General features: G+C 34.7%; 1 protein-coding gene across 4 annotated transcripts in view; it reads right to left on the reverse strand.

The window, feature by feature from the left end:
- Magi2 (membrane associated guanylate kinase, WW and PDZ domain containing 2) overlaps positions 1-22,791 on the reverse strand; it is a 1,319,799-nt gene that overhangs the window by 951,703 nt on the left and 345,305 nt on the right. For all 4 annotated transcript variants that reach the window (XM_069996345.1, XM_069996344.1, XM_069996347.1 and 1 more), the window contains exon 2: positions 8,030-8,146. In XM_069996345.1, coding sequence (XP_069852446.1) covers positions 8,030-8,146 — 117 coding nt within the window. The remainder of the gene's footprint in view (positions 1-8,029; positions 8,147-22,791) is intronic.

The following is a 22,791-nucleotide window of genomic DNA, read 5'->3' on the forward strand; positions in this document are numbered from 1 at the left end:
CATTTGTCAACTACTTGTTATTCTTTTGCTCCTTTTATATATTTTATGTTCTAATATTTGTGGCAATCACATGTTAAAGAAAAGATCTGGAACTTACTTGGTTAATAGCCAATCAAGAGGCTCATGCAAGATGAAAATGACTGACTTGGATTCAGGACACGAAGTAGCAGATTTCCTACAGATGTGCAGGTCCCTTAACAATCTGCACAGCTTTTCATCAGTGTCAAACAATTAAAAAGATGAAAAGACAAATCAGAATTTTTACCAGAATTGGGAGAGCACAGCTATACACAGACTTGACATTAACTCACCATTTCACTCTTGTCTTTGGAGGACAAGTTAAGGAATTATGACGGATGATAACCACTGGGTTGTGTTGAGGGTAGCAAGGGAAACTGTCCTAACGAAGCTTGGGCAGACATTCCCTGACTTTGTTTGAATAAAAAGCAACTTTTCCTGCAAACTGGCCTTATAATTGGAAAGGATCTACTTGAAATAGAAACTGGGAAGCCATGTGGGAATTGGTCCCCTTCTACACATCTAACTTACCTGCAAAAGGCAGGATCTATATGTATTTTTTAATTGAATGGACTGCCAACCATCAATCCCTCTTAACTCTTAATTACCCTGTGTGAGAAACCCTATGGATTCCCCTAAACCTTTCAATGGAGCTGTGAATGCCTTGACCGGCACTAAGCATTGATTTAGCCTCCTATTAGTAGGATCTATATGGAACTTGAACTAGGACCATTCACTTGAATAAGAGACATTATTAAAGTTCAATATTAGAAGACACTACATTTCATGTTAAACATCTTATCATAAGTCTTACAATCACATATTTTCATAACAATATACCTCATGCTTCAGAGGTCTTCATGTCATACCACAACTCATTACACATTCCAAAGGAGGAGAGCAATTTTAGAAGCTTTGTATTTCTCATTATGTTTATTTTCTTATCCACTTACTGAGATTGGACCATATTTCAGAGCTGCATGAATAGTGAAGCAAATTTCAAGGAACATCAGAGTTATGATGGCATCTTTAACTTGACATTCATAGAAAAATCTGAAATACACGCATCACTGGCTTTATCCAGACCTGCACTTAATTTAAACTCAGCTCTTTTTTTCCCCTGAAGTGTTTGCTGTCTTTGATATATCTCCACTTTCCATAAGCTGTTTACACCTGCTCAATATCAAGGGCATTCCATCTTAGAATAACTTAAGCCAATTTGAGGAACTGATTTGAATAATGATTAAAGAAAAGCAAGCCATCGGATCAGAAAACAACAGAATTTTAGATCAGAAAGAACTATTAGAGTTTATTTTATTCCTTCCCCCATTCTCCCAAGCCTCAGTGGTTAAGGCCTTTGTAAGTGTCTATTGTTAGCTAGTGGCATAGCCTGGTCCAAAACCAGTGACTCCTAAGATGAATTCTCTTTCCATAGTTCATGTGGCTACTTGATAAGCTCTAGCAATGCTAGAGTGCAATACATAAACAGCTTCACTTAGTGCACTACACAGAATCATTCTAACTTGCATCAGCATTCTATTCTGGTTGTTTTGTCTAGGTGCTTTTGAACTAGATGACTCAAAAATTTACTACAAACCTACAGTCTTGGTAACTGGCCAACCCAATCATCCATTGCTATCTGCCAACTGCTTTGATGTAATCACAGTAACTAGCACCACAGCCAAGATACTAATCAGCTGAATCTGGAAACGAGTAGGTCTGAGACTGATGCGAGTCCTAATTCTTTTTTTTTTCAAATAGTAAAGAAGTATACAATGAGATGTATTGACTTTACATCCCAGCACATAGAGCTATGATCTTGAAGTATTCACTTAAGCTCCTTGGAAATTGGAGTTATTTTCTATTGAAAGTGATGACTGGCTCTTTTGGAAGTGGAAAAAATGGCCTTAGGCACACATCCCAATTTAATCCTTGGACAGTGGCTGAGAATATTGGCTTTTGAGCTCCTGTAGAGTGTCTCTCAGGAAGAATAAAGAGAGAAATGCATATCCAAAGGGAAAATCCAAAGGAAACACTAGGTCATAACAAAAGAAAAAGTCAGTGTAGTCAGGGCAAGGGGAAGCTTATATTGTTAGGAAAAATCAGTAAGATTTTCACTGTTGGTGTTTATTGCTCTTCTTTTGTGCCAAATCTGTTCCTTTCTTCTCAAACTAAGTGCCCTGTAGTGTCAAATGGACAAATCAATACAATCACTTCTAATGTTCCTTGACTTTCCACTTTAAGCAATATTTTGAAGCCATTTCTCTCCTGGAGATTACTCTGTCAACCAAACCAATGAATGCTACTATTTGACCAAATAAAGACACACTCATTTTGCTTTCTGAGCAGAAGAAATATGTATAATGTTTTCACATGTATGACTGGATCTTAGTATTTTTAACGTGAAGGAAAAGAAGTCTATTCAAGCATTCTATAAAACAATACTTGTTTAATAAATGTGCCAGCCACACAGACATCTGTATGTACAAAGGAGTAGAGTGCTATCAAGTGTTTGCTATTTCTAAGAAGCTTTTGGATTATTTTTCTTTTGGTCTTAGTCTTCCAGAGCAGTTTATCAATCTCTTAAGAAATTTACTTGCATTTGTTATAGACTTCTTTTACTTTGGCCAATAATGACCATACCCATATTTGTTCTTTAATCATCCTCATCTTTAACACTGAGTATCAAATATAATCAGTATATATCACATACATACCTACCTACCTACATACATATGTACATACATACATACTTATAGGATAGATTTGGTACTCTACCATTTGAGCTATACCTCCAACTCTGTTTCCGGCACACACACTGGTTATTATTTTTGTCAATCATGTCCATCTATCTCTAGCTATAGAGTTCAACCTACCATCTTGGAACAAAGGCCTCTATTGCTTACAGATATTCTACATAATTAATCATGTTCTTAATAATCTTCAACTTAGAGAAATTCTTCCCACTGGATAAAAGATAATTTGTTTATGTTGGTAATCTAATCTGCAGGTTGCCACCATTTTTTCCTTTATATTTCAGAATATGAAATATACTTTTATAGTTAAAATTAAAAGTAGTTAGAATGATCTGCTCATCTCTTCCACGACATATTGACTTACTCACATATTTTCACAAGCTGTTAAGGAGTTCTTTTTTTTGCTAAATAATTAAAATGGCTTCCCTTTAGGCAGTATATTAGAGTGCTCACTTTCAATCTCATACTTTCTAGTAGATAATGTATTCAACTACCCTGTCCTCAATAGTCCTTTCTAACCATAGTTGTATATGAGGTAGCAAAGAGCACAAGGGGATATTGAACAATTGCATAGCTATATCTTTTTGTATTTTAGCAATTGTTCCAAGGATGAGATAATTTCCTACATGTTTTATTTTTTTTGGGTCCGGTCGTGGTCTGAACTCTGGGCCTGGGCGCTGTCCCTCAGTTCTTCAGCTCAAGGCTAGCGCTCTACCACTTGAGCCATAGCACCACTTCCGGCTTTTTTTTTTCTGCTTATGTGGTGCTGAGGAATCGAACCCAGGGCCTTATGCATGCAAGGCAAGCACTCTACCACTAAGCCACCTTCTCAGCCCCAATTTCCTACATCTTTTAAGAAGTCTGCTTCTAACTTTTTCTTTGTGATAGATAATGTATCATACATGTAAAGATTTTTCAAAAGTAGAAATCTTACAATTTGATCTTTGACTCAGTTTTACTAACATAAAGTGCTTGAATATGTTGAAACTTCATCATGAGTTATACTTCAATCAAGTCTCCCACAAAAAGTAATTCGTGTCATATCTGAAATCTGTGTTTTATGGAATAGTTTTTGATTTTAGTTTTATTGATATTTTCTTTTACTTGATATACACTGATATCTCTCTTTACTTCAAGTAAATTGAAAATATTTACCAATAAAGCCATCTTATCACATGACAAAAAAGTAGTCTTGAGAGATCAGTTTAATTTTTAAAATTTGTTTTTAAATTTCATCTCTATGGCATCTGGTACAGTGGGAAAAATGTTATAAGTTTTATACCTGTATCCATGCTTGCCTCAAAAATTGTGATTTCAATAAGTGCTAAGGATAGAAAGGACTAGAACTTTACCAATAATTGCAATGATTATTTAAAAAGCATGGTCACCTTAATTGTGGTTGATAAGACTCAAGAAGTAAATATACTCTATTATTATGCTCAGTAGAATATTTAAACAAAAATAAACTCCACCTTTACTCTCTATGCATTTAAAAATCAGTCCAATATTTTTCATTAGTAATTCTGCTAATTTCTCTCCTAAAGTTTTGAATCAATATTACTCAAGGAAGGATACACACTGCTTTAACCATGTACATTTATCGGGCTATGATGAAACCATGTAACTTTGTCTAATCTCTAAACAAATTCTGCTACCTTAGTACTGAAATTGCCTTTTATGTAGTATCAGGGTAATTGGAACTCCATGTGATGGATGTCCTAGACTCCTTCAAGTCCTTTATCTATGTGATTTTTTTCCTGGTTAGTCTTTATCACATTCGAAGCAAAAACAAGTTTGTCTCATTATCATTTACACATTTCTTCTAAAGCTCAATTACACAAAAATCTGATATAGACTGACACCCAATAGATTTCAGTTTGTTCAATGTTTTCACTTAAAAGTTAGTAGCTTCTTCACTTAAAAGTTGCATTTCACGGTGCATCTTTACTTAAAAACAATTAGCCTTAAAGTTTTATGGCATCAAAGTTCTCTAGAAACCTTTATTCCCTGATTCATCCTCAAATTAGCAAAGTCAAATACACAAGCACAACTTTGAATCTTCAGTGAATATGATGAATCCTGTGACAAATTTATGACCTACAGAAAATTCTCAGTCAGTTTCAAAGGAGTTTCTCTTTGTGATCTGATTTTAAACAATGTCAAACGGAAGTCATCAGTGATTGGGATTGTGTGTGTGTGTGTGTGTGTGTGTGTGTGTGTGTGTGTGTGTGTGTGTGTGCGCACGTGCATGTGTGTGTGTGTGTGTATGTGTGTGTCTGTTTATTGGTGCCCATGCTTGCTGTATGTATGACAATCTCTTAATGACTGAATATTTCTTCCATGTTGAGAGTTACTTTTTATAAAATATTGTTTGAATAATTAGGTTCTCAGAATAAAGTTCTGCTCAAGCAAAAAGGAAAAGGCTAAACACAGTCAACACTTGCTTATGAATAGGATTTTGAATCGTATGTTAATCAAGCATAAGGGAGACCTGGATTTATTACCTGTTTCCTCCAATTAGCTCTGAAATCAGCCAACAGCCAGACGTTTCCTTCAGAGGTAACTATAGAAACTAAATTGTCCAAAGTTGGATATGATTAAGTGTATGCATGTGTGAAAGAACAGGGAGGTCTCTCTGGCCATCTAAGTCCAGAATATTCTGTTACTGACATGAAAGAAATCTGGTTTCAAGACTTTGCACTTTTTAGTTGGGAGAGTAGCAGACCAGACATATGAGTAAACATAAAAAAGTTTCAAGATAAAATTTTTTTACAAGGTCCTAAATTCAACTAGAATTCATTCAGGTGTGGCATTGTGAAAATAATTAATCCACCCTTGTGTGGATACAGATGATTGTACTTTTGTTTCAATGCAGTTACCAATAATCTATTTCTAGAACCACTGTTACCTTAAGCAAAGGCAAACACATACTTCTCAATGCATGTATGTCCAGGAGCAATGGTAGGCTCTTGAGTAGTAGTTATTTTCCTTTCTGCTGGGCTTATAAAAATCTATGAGAATATTTTGACCTAGGAGAATGTATAAGACTTGTGATTCCATATTCAGTAACAAGGAATATGCTAGATATACATATAAACTTCTAAGGCATGGTAGAATTTTTCATTCAACTGACATTTTTACAACTTAGTCTCTGAAAATGTCTGCATGCTTCATTAAAAGATATAATGATTAAAGAAGGTAAATTGTCCAGGTCCAGTTCTTCAGCACACAGAGAACTTTTAATAATATGTCAGACTCATCTCTAGTTCAGATTATTTTTAGTTTTTTAAAAAAGTCATTTACCAAGTTAGAAGCATTGGTAGTAAATGGTGTCATTAGAACTGGCTATTATGAGTAGTGGCTGAAAATCAAAGAATAAGTGTTTTATCATAATAATAGGATTCACTGCATTTCTAATTATCTCATTTACAGGAGCTATTCAAAGATTTCTAATTGAATTTATGACCTTGTATCAAAATCATATCTTGAAACACTTCATGTTTACTCATATGAGTCTAGTTATTTTATCTTTATTTTTTTTCCTCCATAGTCTTTATTTGGTACTCCAAAGGAAATGCCTTAAAAAGCTAATTAACTAATGCCAAATTTTCTTCTATTATCTTCACATTTAATTAAGACTTTCTTATTTATGTCATCACCTTAGTAAGGATCATATGTATTTCTGAATGTCAGCCTCTTATCTATTTCCCTTAGCTTTGCAACATAATAAAGTACCTGGACTCTTTATTTAGTATTTCAGATCACTTTTCTTTCATGTCACAAAAGATAAATTCACACAGCTGCTCTGACAACATCACTGCTTTGAAAATGTGTCCACCCGTTACCTTATAAATAGTCCAGTCACTTACTTTAATCCATCTTCTACTGCCAATCACTCTAATGTCAGACTCACAAGTTTACCAGTACATTTTCCCCAACTTCCAGTTTTAAAGCAAGGGCTCGAAAGTCTACTTACTTAACTGGCACACATTGGAAAAAGTATGATTTTAATGAACAAAATGTCAATCAGCAAGCATTCTCATTTAGGAATTATTGAGAGTTGTGCTGTGGCATTTTAATTGCGATGAACATTCAGTGCTAACAATAGTGTGAGCTTATCCATCCTAAAAGATGTATAGATGAAAAAGGCTGAGTGGTTACCTGGCATCTTCCCACCTTGATGTGCTTTCAATATTCCATATGATCATTCATCTGGTTGTTCCATCCTAGATATTACTATTTTCTGCTTTTTTTTTCGTTTATCTAAGCTAAGTTTTAAAGAGCTTAAGTTAGGCCCCAGGGTCCATAATTTTGAACTTATTGAACTTTAGGGTGGAACTAAAATAAGGAATACCCATAATATCTACAGGATTTCAGGAGTGGGAAGTCTTTGCAGGTCCTAATATTTCCCTTAAAGAAAATGGATTTTGACATCGATTTGTCCTAATGTTGATACAAGATGGTCAAATGAGGGACAAAAAAGGTGATTTGTAACATTTATAAATTTATCAATTCCTATCTTTTAAAGAAAAATCAAGGATGGTCAGTTATGGGGCTTGAACTCTGGGCCTGGACATTGTCCCTCAGCTCTTCAGCTCAAGGCTAGTGCTCTACTACTTGCGCCACAGTGCCACTTCCAGTTTTCTGGTGGTTTATTGGAGATAAGAGTCTTGCAGACTTTCCTGCCCAGGCTGGCTTTGAACCAAGATCCTCGGATCTCAGCCAGATGCTGGCAGATTTCTATAGTTTTGCATGTAAGAAATTTGGGCAACATCATCACTTCTTAAGTAAAGGAGGCTACCCTTCACTTTTCCATGTAAACTTTCCTTTCCACTTGGGGGTTTCCATTGCTGAAAACCAGAGGTGATACTGGGAGTTACTGTGTAGATTCAATTTAGAAAATCTCTCTCTCAACTAATGCATTATATTTTCATTCTCCTGATTCCTGGGGTGGAGGTTTAATTCAGTGTTGGTTCACTCTGATCTACCAAAGTCTTAAATGGAGCTGGTATTTCTCAGTACTAACTTGAAATGTGTAAATTAGATTTTGTAGTTTAAAAATTAAAGGTCTCCTTTCTCTACAACTTTATCAGAAACCATGTTACTATGGTTATAAGTACTCTTGTACTTAAATTTTGTTATCTCAAATCTCAGCATCAGGTAACAATCATTAAAAATTGGTATTATTTAACTTTTACACAATTGAGATATTTCCTCATTAAGGCAAAGAATATAACATTGCCCGTTTTACTCACATGGCACTGTGCGGAGGTAGAGGTTGTCACGAATAATTTGCTGAAGTTCGTGGTCCACAGAACCCTTCTGAAATCGTAAGTTGAGGTAGTGACGAAGGTCCTTATCCACAATTCCTCCTAAAATAAGAAACTTGTTTATTAAATATGTTAAGAATGTCAGTTGGTTATGCCATTAGCTATACTCATGATCCCATAGAAAAGATGTATTATTTCAGATTGTTCTTTTGACTTTCTGAAACGTTTGGGCCCTAAGAACAAAACAGATAGCAATTACTGAGATAATAATTCTCTTGGGTCTATGCTCAGTGCTTGGTGTGTATCTTTCATTTACAGTGAAGATTTTAATTATGGTGACAGGTATGTTATTACTGAACTAACATTGAAATATTATCATTTCTCATTGCAAGACTGAAAAGACTGTTTTTTTTTTAATTCCCATTGGTACCTACTACTCTACTTTTGGTCTCTATGAATCTGATTGCTACAGGCACTGACTGTAAGCGACATCATAATAGTTAATTTTGTGACTGGTTAAATTCACTTGGCATAAGATATTGGTATTCTCATAGGATATACTTTGCAACATTTATGGTGTTTTTAAAGTTCATCATGTCATTAAACTCCTAATATGTGAAAGTCACAGTAAGATGCCATAAAAATGGATTTTAATTTAATCATCTATCAAAACTATTGCTCCTCAAATAATATTTATTTTATAGTAACTTACTTAGAGTTACTATAGATTTAGTAAATGGAAGGATATGAAAAGCTATAAGAAGGCAACAACTATATGAATATTTTTCTTTAACAATAAATCAAAGTAAATTTTCTGCCTATAAGATATATACAATATTTTAAGCTGGAAACAAGGTTTGAAAAGTATTTAGGTTTTTCTCTTGTCAATAAAAGTAATTCATTTCTGTTTGCTAGTATAATTTAATGAAAATCTGGACTATATAACAGAAAACAAGTAATGTAGACCTATTAAAGATAGTTTTCCTTTTGTTTCAGGGCTTGTACTCAAGACCTCTCACTCTCACTTGTTTAATTTGCTTATGGCTGAGGCTCTACCACTTGAGTCACGCCATTTTGCTGGTTAATTTGATTTGGGAATCATGAATTTTTCTGCTCAGACTGGCTTTGAAACTTGACTCTCAATGGTCAGTCTCAGTCTCTTGAGTACTTGTTATCATAGTATGAGGACCCACCTCCAGCTCCAAGATTAATTTTATGTTTAAAGACAACCAGGTCATACCATGTTTATCTTAAGACTCTTCCTCTTCCCTATGGGAAGGAATGAATTATACTCGAAAATACCTATACAACAAGAGATTTTATCTTTCTTGTTGTTCTTTTTAATGTACTTATAATGTACTATGTGATTTTTTTTTTTGTTTCTTTGTATGTTCTTCCCTCATGGTATAACCCCTTTGCCACTGTATTTGTTTCTGGTGTCCTGCATCTTGTATATATATTTGGGGAGGGGAAAGGAAATAACAAAATGCTGAAATAAGGATACAGGATTACTACTGTAACAATGAGATGCATAAGACTCTATGGTGAAAACAAACTTTACAACTTTGAGGGAGGAGTTGGGGAGATGGGAGGAAAGTGATGGTAGGGGAAAAACAAAGGAGGAGGTAACAATGCTCCATAGGAAATGGACTCATTACCTTGTTCATGTAACTGTAACCCCTCTTTACAATAAAAAAATATTTTAAAAAATTAAAAAAAATCTTTTAAGGGCAATAAAATCCTGGACCTTAAAAAAGTTAAAAAAAATACTATACAAATGTAAAACAAGAACTCCTAAGTGATGCTGTGGCTTAAATGGTAGAGTGCTTGCCTTGAGCTGAAGAGCTGAGGGATGGCTCCCAGGCCCAGAGTTCAAGCCCCATTACGGACAAAAAAAAAACAAAACAAAAGAACTCCTGAAACTTGTCTTTTCAGTATAATCATATTAGGATAATTGAGCCAAGACAAAAAGTAGAGGAAATAAGGAATCTACAATAATCACTAATTCATATTATTTTATATTGTATTCATGTATTTTATATTGTAATTATCAAAAGAGCAGCAGGTCATATATAAAATACATATATAAAATACTTTTTACAAAAACTTAGTATTCTTATAGGTTGTATATTATAACATTTCTGATATTTTGAAAGTTGGTCTTGTCAATAAGCTCCTAATATGTGAAAATCACTGTAAGATGCCATAAAAGAGTTTTTGCTTTTTTTTTTTTTTTTTTTTTTGGTCAGTCGTGGAGCTTAAACTCTGGGCCTGGGCGCTGTCCCTGCACTCTTCAGCTCAAGGCGAGCTCTCTACCGCTTGAACCACAGTACCACTTCCAGTTTTCTAGTGGTTTATTGGAGATAAGAGTCTCTCAGACTTTCCTGCCCAGGCTGGCTTTGAACCACGATCCTCAGATCTCAGCCCCCTGAGTAAGTAGGATTAGAGGCGTGAGCCACCGGCACCAGGCTAAAAGAGAATTTTTAACTCAAGCAGCCATCAAAACTCTTACTCCTCAAATTATTTATATATTTGTCCAGCTGGTCTTTTAATTTTTTTTTCACCCAATAAAATGTCATAGGAAAACAAAAAAGCACCAAAAGACAACCCATTGTTTTTTGGATATATAAATATTATGCACAAAATATTTACACATAATTTTCTAAATTCAAGACCATTTCAATGATGAATATTTATCTCATGAGGTTTCCTATTTCTATATTGGAAAGAATATATAATTTATATCAATAGGGATAAGAAGCTGGGTGCTGGTGGCTCATAGCTGCAATCTTAGCTGTTTAGGAGTCTGAGTCTGAGAGTCATGGGTGCAAAGCCAGCCTTGGCAGAAAAAAAAAAAGTCCATGAAACTCCATCTCCAAAATTTCAGACTAAAAGTGTAATCCAAGTGGTAGATGGCCAGCCTTGAACAATGAATTCTGTAGGAAGCCTGAGATGTCCCAGGACCATTTTATATGTGTGTGTGCACGCACTTGTGTACACACACACAAACACACATACTTAATTCTGAAACTCTTCTCTTTTCAATTAATTGGGTAATTGATTAAGACCCCCAAAAATAACAAAGATAGAGAAAATATGAAATAGCCCAATAGGCAGGAAGGTCAGTAATAAAGGTCATTTGACTGCCAGGCGCCGGTGACTCATGCCTGTAATCCTAGCTACTCAGGAGGCTGAGATCTGAGGATCGCAGTTCAAAGCCAGCCCGGGCAGGAAAGTCTGTGAAACTCTTATCTCCAATAAACCACTAGAAAACTGGAAGTGGCATTGTGGCTCAAGCGGTAGAGAGCTTGTCTTGAGCTGAATTGCTGAGGGACAGCGCTCAAGCCCAGAGTTCAAGCCTCACGACTGACTAAATAAATAAATGAATGAATGAATAAATAAATATATGTCCTTTGAAATGGCCATGAAATGATACCAACAATTGCCTATTATTTATATCCTCAAATGCCCTGTGGTTGCATGTTTTTGAACTGCTGGCAACATACTGAAGTCGTCAATAATTTAGAGAGCCTAAAATGTTCTTTTCCTCCCCTAATTTTTTCCTCCAGCAGACATGTTCCCCTAGTCAATCTGAGCCAGCAGCATGCTTAGGACTGCTCTCAACTGTCTTTTCTTCTGTATAGGTTCTTCTGCAATGGTACCCTCCCTTCCTTCTCCTTTTCTTTCAGTCCTTTTCATGGCACATGCGAAGTGATGAGATGATTTCTGGCAGCCCAAGAAAATGCCAGCTACAGGACAATAGATGTATTCTGTCTATCAGTGTAAGCTAAATCACTCCCCTAATGAAATGTGGATAAAATTATCATCTGGAAATGTATTATCAATTTAACTATTTTGTTTACACAAAAACACAACATTTGATCTCTTGGAAATTTGTCTTCCTAGGAAAACAAAAACATTCATTCACTAATTTCAATGATGGACTGTATCTTTTATCTATGAAATGACCTGCCAAAGCTTCCAGGAATTAATAGGAAATTTGTTTCACTAATAAAACAATAAATTGTTACAAATTACAGTGACATTCTATAACAATTCATTTTTGTAGATTTCTTTTGTCACATGTTCTCATAATACCTAATTAGCCTTTGTAATTCATCGTAGCATGTTCTATGTGAGGTAATTTTATTCACTCAGTATTCCTATTATATTTATCTATCCACTGTTCTCCATTTTTTTCTAGTGAAAGAATTCTTATTTAGTTTTGGATGTAAACATGTTCAGCTCAGGATATGTACCCAGAGGCCTTTCCCTTCTCTTGAAGCACCTGCTTCTAGAATGAGCATGTGCCTTATAAACTCACCAGTGTAAATGAAGAACATTCCCTCACTGGGATGGTAGAAATGGATGTATAAAGGAGAGGATAATCAGATTACCAGAGAGTGGCTCATTCTGATGTCATCTAACCTAGGCATCAGTTTATTTTTCAGTCATATTCTGAATAATGCTTAAATGGTGTTTGCTTGTTCCTTACATCTTTGTGTTTATTAGTATGGCCTTCAACAATCAACAGTACCCCGATCATTTTTTTTTCTTTTTTGAGTAGCTCTGTCTGTTTCATAATAAATAGATTTGGTGAAGTTTTGAGCCAAGCTCTCCTCTGCTCAATGAATCAAATTTCTCTCCCAGTAGATGGCTTTATAAGCGGAGGAATGAAAGGACATGGAGCCAAGTGTGTTCACCTTGAAAGTGGCCCCTTCAAAAAGATGATGATGCCTCATTTATGCTTCTCGGACATTCAAAATTGACTTGTCCTTGTATTTTTCCAGCTAGTACCTCCAACTTCGTAGTTTTAACTAAATAAATTCCACAGATGAATACAACTTTCTTTTGATAATATTTGTGGAATTTCTATCTATCGGTCAGCTTACAATCTTCTTCCACTTGTCCTTCTTTATGATTTTTCAGTCTATGAGTTTTCTCCTTCTTTTCAGTTTCTGTATCACCTCTCTTCACCGATATACACATTCCTTCCAGCCATAGAGTAATTCCTGGGTCAGCTTTCTGTTTCCCATTGAACTCTAAACTCCCCAGTACAAAGTGTCGCATTTTCTATCCATACTGTAATGTCTCCCCTTTTCCCAACTCTATCTCAAAAGCAGTGGCTTTACAATATATAAAACCTTGTATTGTTGGTTGAATAAGCAAACTGCAAATGCTATAGAGAAAAGAATGCTAAAAATCAAGAATTGAGTATTAGTTATTACTCTACCACGTATTGTTTGTCTTGTAAAAATTATTTCAGGATCATAGTTTCCCCTGTGTAAATAGGTAGACCTTTTACTCAGTTCAGGCTGATGTAAAACCTACCACACACTTGACAACTTACATGAAAAACATTCTTTGCTCATATTTTTGAACAGTGGAAGAGCTAAGTCAATGTCTAGTTGAGTCAATGTCTAGTGAAGGCTCATTTTCTAGACTGCAGATTGCCTTCTCTCATTCTATACTCACAGGGCCAACAGAGAGATTATATCTTCTCCTTTTTCTTTTCATAAGGATACTAATCCCACTCATGAGAGATTTGCCCTTATCATTGAATTACCTTCTAAGCATCCCTATAAGATTAGAGTTAGGAGTTCAATACATGAATTTTTTGCAGTGAGGAGAATATTTGGAGGGGAATATGCATTCCACAACATTAGGTGTAGGTTCAAATCAGTTCTCTTTCATATGAAATATTTATTGAGTATATTTTATAGCTTGATATTTTTAAGGTAATATCCAAATTATTTAATTGGTTTATGCATCACAAGTTATGTAGAGCACACAAAATCAAACCACATATTATCATTTAATAGTTTTTTGCTTTCTTATTTTTCTAGGAAACATGTATCACTGTCAGAAAATTGATATGAAAAACATTGTCTTTGTCAAATAAATATCAAAATAACTGAGCAAAGAAGGATAAATTAGAAAAGAAAAGAGATCTCTTCATATGCTTTAAGATTTCTCCATTAGTAACTACAAATGTATCTTATTCTAATTTACTGGAAAAGTCAAGGAACAGAAGTCAGAAAGTTTTGTGGAGATATGCTTCTGAGCTCCTTTTTCAAAAGTGATTTCTGCCTGGCTTATCTCAAAAATGGAGAAATAAATCACAGAAAAGTTGATTGATTCTGTGAAGATCCAAAGTCACAAAATAGGTGACAGACATATCTAATCTAGTCTGCTGGTGCTCTAGCCCAATAAAGGGGTAGAACATTGTATCATTGGTTTCTGGTAATCTAGGTGCTTATCGCAAGTTAAAGGTGTCTGAAGTATATCATGCCACTGGATGTGTTTAAGTCATACTAGAATTTCTATAAATTATGAGCCACTAAAATTTTTTTTCAAATAATTCATTTTTACCTATTTTAAATAGGAGCATACCTACAATGTGTACAAAATTCACTGAAAATTCCTTGTTAATTATTTTTGCATAGTTATATAACCATTTGTGTCCCTTCAATATTTTTGTCACATTGTTAGAGTGTATAGATTATTCATTTTGATCATATTTTAATGTCTGCTTGTTGTCTTTTCTCGAAAGTATTTCAAACTTTTGCATATTTTGCATTAGACATGAAAATGTAAGAAATATCACAGACATATTAAACAGTTACACAGTATTAGGATTCAAAACTAGAAAGAAAATTGCTTCTTCAGAGAAAATGACTGAGATAAATATAAGTGGTTTATAATACTCTCTAGCTCTATTGAAAATGGCTTTTTATCATTTCCTTCCCTACTGTTGTGCAGATGGGATATTATTATTGAGTTTCATTCCTCATTGTTAGCCTTATTCTCAAAGTAAATGTGAAAGATGTTTCTATAGTTATGATTATTGGCTCCCATGAAGAAGAGAAAATGAGTTCTCAGTATATATCAGACATTGGTTATTCACTGCATCTGAAGTGCCTAATACCTTACCATCAGGAAATAGAAAGGATCTACACTAAGTTGGACACAAACTACAGTGTACTAAATTTTCAATAATGTTTGGAAATGGCTAATTTAGTTTAAGAATAGACTATTTCCCATAATGTCCATGATTTTTCCTAAATCTGCAAAATTAGTTGTCTTTTATACAAAGGAGGAAGTCACAACAAACAGCATAATGAAAGAAAATAAGATTTATGGGCAAATAGAGACATAATAATCTAACCTGAATTCAATCCATTTTTCAAACCAAACACACACACACACACACACACACACACACACACACACACACACACACACACACACACACACACACACCACTTTAACTGTAAAAGGAAAAAAATTCCTGCCTCTAGATAACTATGAATGGTTTGAAAATCACAAAAAGTAAACATATCTCAAAGCTCTATAGTTTTTATAAAGAGTTTACTAAGATTACTAATGCAAAGAAAAATATTATCCTTTAAACTATATAGACAATTTATCTGGCAAGACTTTTTTTTCTTCTTCTAAGAATCTTAGTTTACTGCCTCCAAATTTATTCTAAAGTTTATGGGTAAGTTTTAAAAATAGAACAATAAAAATATCACAACTGTTTTTGTTCTTGGAAAATAAAATTTGAGAATTTATTCACAATAGTAAAAAAGCACTAAGCAAATTATTCCTAATTTAATATCCCCCAAATACTTCACACATAATTCCAAAAGGGAACATAGTACTAGTATTTAAATAGTAACTATTAAAACTCATTTCATTTTTATTAGGAAGTTATTATTCCAAGTCAACTGAAAGATTATATTTTAACTACATAATCCATACTATAAGCAAAATTAATGAAGAATGAGATTTGTAAGCATGTAACATATTTCATGCTTCATATTCGCTATTAAAAGGCCCATCTTCTCCTTTTTTAATAAGCACCAGACAATGGAGTAGAATAGATGAGCCACTTCAAATAGTTTCATGTTGGAAAGTAGCATGACAGGCCATTTTACCCGAATGAACTAAAAAGTGAGCTCAGCCTTTATTGCGCATCCCCTTTTACAATGATAATATGAAGAAATTCTCTGTCAAATTTGTTCCAAAGAACAATCTAATCTGGGCTGGGGAGGTGGCTCAGTGGTAGAGCTCTTGCCTTGCAAGACTGAGGCCCTGGGTTCGATTCCTCAGCACCACATAAGCAAAAAGAAAAAAGCCGGAAGTGGCGCTGGGCTCAAGTGGTAAAGTGCTAGCCTTGAACTGAAGAGCTGAGGGACAGTGCTCAGGCCCAGAGTTCAGGCCCCACGTCCGTCAAAAAAAAAAAATGTTATAAAGATATAGTTGTGTCCCTGGTGCACCTCCAGGTCTCAATGTATTAGTCACTGAAGTACCTCATTCATAGTACAATAGAAACACTGTGTTGTAGATTTCCATGTGTAACGATGCTGCTGGGGGCGGGGTGTCAAGAGTTGGGGTGCGGGGCAGTGGAAGAGGGATAATGGCTGAAGTTTCAAGTTACTCAAGGAGGTTTTAACATGCCAAACCCCTGTGGCCATAGTATAATGGAACAGTCTCAGGATGAGCATGAGGTTAGACATGGGGAAAACTTTCTATTCTGTAGAAAAACTTAAGGACAATGACTATTCTGGTAATGTATTTCCTCACAGCCTAGCTCTTCTTATGCTCTTTTGCTTTAAAGCACTTCAGCTTACAGTTCATTCTAAGGTTCTGCCTACCTCTGTTTAATTGGGAGGGGGGAGCTATTCAAATATAATTCATTTCCTATCCTATAAACAAACACAGAACCATTGTGGAATTTTCCAAGCATTCTTAAAAATACACTCAAAATTGCAGAAAAGAAAGGCTGAAAAGCCTTTCCCTATGGATATTCGTAAGCTCCCAGGTTTTATTTTACCCCAATATACAACTGCATCTTGATTTTGCAGGAAAGACAAGAACAGATGGAATCAGAAAATAACAGAATTTGAAGGTTACAATGTCCATAAAGTAGAGTTACCACCTAATGTCAGAATAAACTTTAACTCCCATAAACTAGTTGGATATGTCAGGTAGGGAGCAGGTGTGTGTTGTATACACACACATACAGGTGCATGTGTACTAGGATGCAGAAGTGGGTGAGCAATGAGAAGTATGTGAATGGTCCCTGAGAGTACTATCCATAAGGATAAAGTTAGAATGGTGGAGGAAGACTGGAATGATTTCTTCTTCACTCTTAAGTCTCCTAAGTGATTTTACTATCATCTCTAAAGGACATGGTACTGGATGATACCGGAGAGAAGTGAGAAGTAAAGCTAGATCTCAGAGACAGAACCTTTAGCATCCCAAAGATGGCAGTGGAAATTTTGGAAATGAGATGAAAGATCATCAAACACTGAAACCTAGAAACAAGTTATGTCTTTGCCAACTGCCTGAGTGTGTTGTGCCCCCAAGTGGCCATCAGAGGAGCATTTGAGCCAAGCAGCATGGAGTCTAGCCAAAACTATGAGTATATTCTTGATTGCAAAAATTACCTTTCCCAGCCACTGTTTTAAGATTTATATATAATCTTGCCAGGTATAGTGCTCTAGATTAGTATATTTAATTACCCATAGCTGAAGGCTATCAATTAAGATTTCCTAAAAATTTTCTTTTGACATCTGGGACCACATTGCTCCTAGAAATTTAGAGGAGCCTGTGCCAGAATGGGAAGAAAGAAAGAACATACTTATTAATAAAAGATATCTGATCATGTTCTCACTCTCAGTTACATACCAAATTATTATACATTTTAGTCTAATAAATGAATATTTGGAGCTTGCCATTAAAAATGATCCTGGAATAGTTTTTTTAATTGATTGAAATGAAAGTTTACTGAGAATATCTCATCGAAGTAAAACCAAGTTTCCTTTTTTATTAAAATAGTACTAACTTATTAGTAGTATGTACTACTATAAACAATAATAAGTACTACCAATGCTACTAACATTATTTATTTACAATTCTTACTATTTTTACTATTCTAAGAATTATAAATTTATATTTAAAATGTCATATAGAAACAACAGTGTGAAGAGACAGCTGATCAGGTGGAAGAATTTATTTGCAAGTCATATATCAGGTAAGGGCTTAATCCAAATGTTCAAGTAATTCATACCTCAGTACCAAGAAAATAACAATCCTATTAAAAGTGGTTAAAATAATCTGAACAGTCATTTCTCCTAAGAAGATACATAAATGACTAAGTGATATGTGAAGAACTGCTCAATATCACTAATCACCATAGAAATACAAATTGAAAGCAAAATGAGATATCTATGACTTAGTTAGGGCAGCTATTATTGAAATAATGAAAAATAACAAGAGCAATCCATGCATACTCTTTTTGGAAATGTAAGATTGTAGAGCCCTTAGGGAAAATAGTATAGAGTTTCTTAAAAAATTGAAAATAGAAGGCAGGCCTGGTGGTTCATGGCTGTTTTCCTGGACACTTGGGCGGACAAGATTGGAAGAATCATAACTCAAGGCCAGCCTAGACAAAAAGTTCTTGAAAGTCCACCTCAACCAATAAAAAGTAATATGTGTAGGTCAGCCTGGATCATTCCAGCTACACCAGAAGCTTTAACAGAATGACTGCAATCCAAGCCAGCCAAAGCATAAATAAAAGATTCTATATGAAAATAACTACAGCAAAAAAGACAAGAAACCTAACTCAAGTGATTATGTTCCTGTCCAGCGAGGACAAAGCCCTGAGTCTTCAAATCCTAGTATTACCCAAAGGAAAAAAAAATAAAAGTAAACCTACCATAGAATGCAGCAATCTCAATACTGAGTGTATACTGGTCACTACAAAGGAATACTAGACTCATGCAAACTTATTAAAGAGGTTTTGTCATTCAGAGTTTCAGAGACCTAAACAATATATATGTAAACAACATTCCCCCGACAAAAACTCCCCACTGAGCTATTTTACCACGTGTCAGATAGCAATGAAGGGAGGGTATGCTGGAGCAAGTACATTACATCTTGAGCAGGATGCTGAAAGACATCAAGAGGAACCAGGCTTGTGTCTATTGTAACAACCCTTTTGAGAGAACTACCGAAGGAGTGGCAGAACACCCTCATTCCCTCAACAATCCGTGGATCTGCACCAGCCCTCACCTCCAACATGTCCAAATCCTAAGAAATGATGAATGTATGCACTGGGGAATAGGAGAAGTATCCTGATTTGATCATTATACAAACATCACATTCTAGCTCATAAATTTGTTCAGTTATCAACTCAATTAAAAGTAAAGTACGACTCAAGAAAAATCTGGAGAAATGGTTGAAGTTCATTATTTTAAAAATGAACTTAGGGCGGAAATACAGCATTTTCATTATTTTCAAAATGAACTTAGGGCTAGGTACAGCATTTTCATTATTTTCAAAATGAACTTAGGGCTAGGTACAGCATTTGCCTAGTATGCATGAGGTCTTTGATTTGATCCTCAGTACCACAGCTAACAAACTTACTAAATAAATAAATAAAATAAAATAATAAGATGAGTATAAACTATCCATTGACCTGAGGGTTCTTTTACAAGTAAGTTACTGTCTACAAGGAAGTGACTAGGTTATTGCTAATAATATCCATATTTAAAATAATTCAGTAAAGAAGTATGTTTAATTTGTGATTGCAATTTGCTAATGATAGTATTTATGTTGAGACACAAACATCATTTTAAATAAAGACTTGGTCCAATGTGAAATCTTTATCAGTTTTGCAGCAGTCTGATTTGATGATCTGAAATGGTTATATTCTCTGAATTCTAGTTTCATGCCAGGAAATTCTATTTTGCAAGCTTGAAAGAGAATCTCATTTTAGAATTGATTTTTATATCAAATTCTTTGGTGTAAACACAAAATATGAGGCTCAGAGTGGTAAAATTAAATGACTTAAAATTTTATTTGCTGAATGTTAATTAGCCACAAAAACGTTACCTTTTGTAAATGTAGAATATTCAAAGATATTTATTTTGAAGACATCTAATGCTTATGAATATATTTGTGCAACAAGAGAACTGAAAACGGTAAATATGGTAATGCTTTCATTTTTAAGTGATTAAACCAGTTGAGAAATGAATTAACTTTTCTAAATTTACACAACAGAGTTGCTGTATTTATTCTTGGTTCTGTACCAATTAGTTTCTCTACCACATTAGACTTGCAACAAGAAGGGGGAAAAAGGTGAGCATAGTAGATGTGAAAAGTGATGTGAAAGTAGATGTGACAGAATGCCTGCTCATTTTACCTATGGTCCAGGAGGCTTCCTCATCAACATGTCTGGGGATGTGCCCCTTTTGCCAGTATGAGTCTGTCATACCCTTCTCCATGGAAAATGGAACCAAAGACCAGCCTGGAAGTCCTTCTAAAGGTGCAAGACTCAAGTCTTATGTCAAAACTGTATCTAATTCATGAGCAAACGAAGTATGGTTGACAGGAGTTTATTAGCTCAAGTTCTCTAAAAAAGCCAAGTCTGTTGTTTCTTTTTCTTGGAGTTCATTTCAGAAAATAATATTTTATCTGGTCATATGCACATAGTTATTCCTAATTTTTATAGCTGCTATTAATCCTGTTTTTGTTTTCTTTTCCTTTTTTCTTATTTGTTAGTTTATTTGTTTTTGGGAGGGTTAGGAGGCAGCACAGAAAAGGTGTTACAAGGGTGAACAAATACAGCAGTGGTGTATTTGCACTATGTGCAAAATGAGCTGTAAATCTTGTGGATGAGAACAGGAGGAAGGGAACGGAGAAAGCAAAGGAAGGGGAGACATGGGTCACAAAGAATTGTACTCATTACCTGATTCATGTAACTGTAACACCTCTGTATACTACCTCTACAATAACAATAAAATTTAAAAAATTAAAAAGCCACATCTGTACAAACAATATTGTTGACTACAGCATTGTGTCTGTGAAGAGACAATGCTATAGATCAATACCCATAGCTACTTTGGGGTATCTTTAATCTTTTTTAATATCAATTTACTATAAACACTGTATCTGTATCTGTAGCTAACATTCTTTTGATTACATGGGATGTATACTAAGTTTGACAAGCCTTGAGTTGATACCAAAGGTAATGTAAAGGATGTTGTAACATTGAAATCTGTGGAAGAAATTTCCTCACCTTATTTAGCTTACCTACCTAGTTTTTTCACCAGTGTAAGGGGAAACTGTGCATATTCATGTAATATGCACAGTAATAGAGTTCCCTAAATTAATTTTAGATAGATGCCTTTTGATTCATAGGACTTGGATTATTTATACACAAAACCAAATGCAAATATTTTTGGCACAAGTCCATAATTAAATTACCAAAGCCCAGAACACTAATATGAAACTTACCACTGATTACTTTCACAAGTGGTTCTCAGAAGCCATTGAAGAATCTCAATAAATCACTACCATTATTTTTTTTATTCATCTAAACAACCACTAACCTATCAGCATGCTAGAGTTAGAGAAGTAATCACATTCCTTGTGAGCATGATACAAATCATAAAGGAGCTGTCATAAGTCTATCTTCACTCTGATGATGTGATGTTTACAATCACCTCTGAGCATTTTGCTTAGTTCACATGACTACCCAAAAATGACTCCTCATGCTGTCTAAATTTACTCCTTCCAAACCCAGCTCCCCCTTATCATACCATTCTCTCAACAGCTACTGCTTTCTTACTTGTTAGCACTGATATCTAAAATGATAGTATATATTTCTTGTTTATTTATTAGCTACATTGTTGCCTAGAGTATAAATTTTGTGTGAAAGAGAAACTTGACATTTAATAGTTATTCAATAAATTTTCTCAATTGTAAATTAAAAGGATGAAAGAACAAAACAGATCTGGAACCAAAGAATAGATTGCTAATTGCCAGGCACTATTAAATCCTGCAAGGTTTCAAAACTGTTCAATGTTTCCACATCAAATGTTAATTAAACTCCATAGAGTCTATGTGAAGTGTTAAATGACTATCCATAACCACAAAAGGATATTAGTGACTATTATAAAGTATGCCAACTGTTAAGATTTCAGTTACAATGGCTTCATTGGTGGCTTCAGATCTTTAAGCCAGTGTCCATGATCTTCTGTGTAATATCTCAGGAGAGAGTGGGAAGATTGACATTCACAACCATCCTGAGCAAAAGTTAGCAAGGTCTCCTTCAACAAATAAGCCAGTGTATCTTAATCTAAATCTTTCAGGATAGGAGGATTAGGATCTGAGGATAGTGCTAGTCTTACTGTGATTTTATTTCCTTTATTTTAAAATTTTACTTTATTGTTATTTTACATGAGTCAGGTAATGAGTACATTTCCTTTTGTACAGTGTCATCTGTTCTCTCATTCTCTCCCAGTCTTTCTTTCCCAATTACAGCCAAGACTTTCATCACTGTCTAGTGAACTTTTACTGTAAAACAATCTGAAAAAGATTAGAAAAAATACTGCATCAAGACTAATATGCTGCTTTGTTAGTCTTACATGTGCCTACTGTGAATAGAGATTATTGATTTTGCTCTCACAATACTATTGAATCCTCCAAGGATTGGAGTTTGTATGTTACAGATCTGTCACAATATCTGATTCATGACAATGCTAGATGACAGTTCCCTCCTTCTTCTCCTTTCCTTTCCTTTCCTTTCTTATCCTTTCCTTTCCTTTCCTCTTCTTTCTTTTCCTTCCTTTCTCTTTCCTTTCTTCTTTGTTTCCTTTTTTCTGGTTCTTCCCTTCTACCCTTTGTCCTTTCTTTCTCCTTTTCTTTTTTTCTTTACTTGATTGATAATAAAT

Source organism: Dipodomys merriami, unplaced genomic scaffold (assembly GCF_024711535.1).
Source record: "Dipodomys merriami isolate MVZ:Mamm:240054 unplaced genomic scaffold, mDipMer1.0.p SCAF_5, whole genome shotgun sequence".
In the NCBI taxonomy this organism is placed as follows: domain Eukaryota; kingdom Metazoa; phylum Chordata; class Mammalia; order Rodentia; family Heteromyidae; genus Dipodomys; species Dipodomys merriami.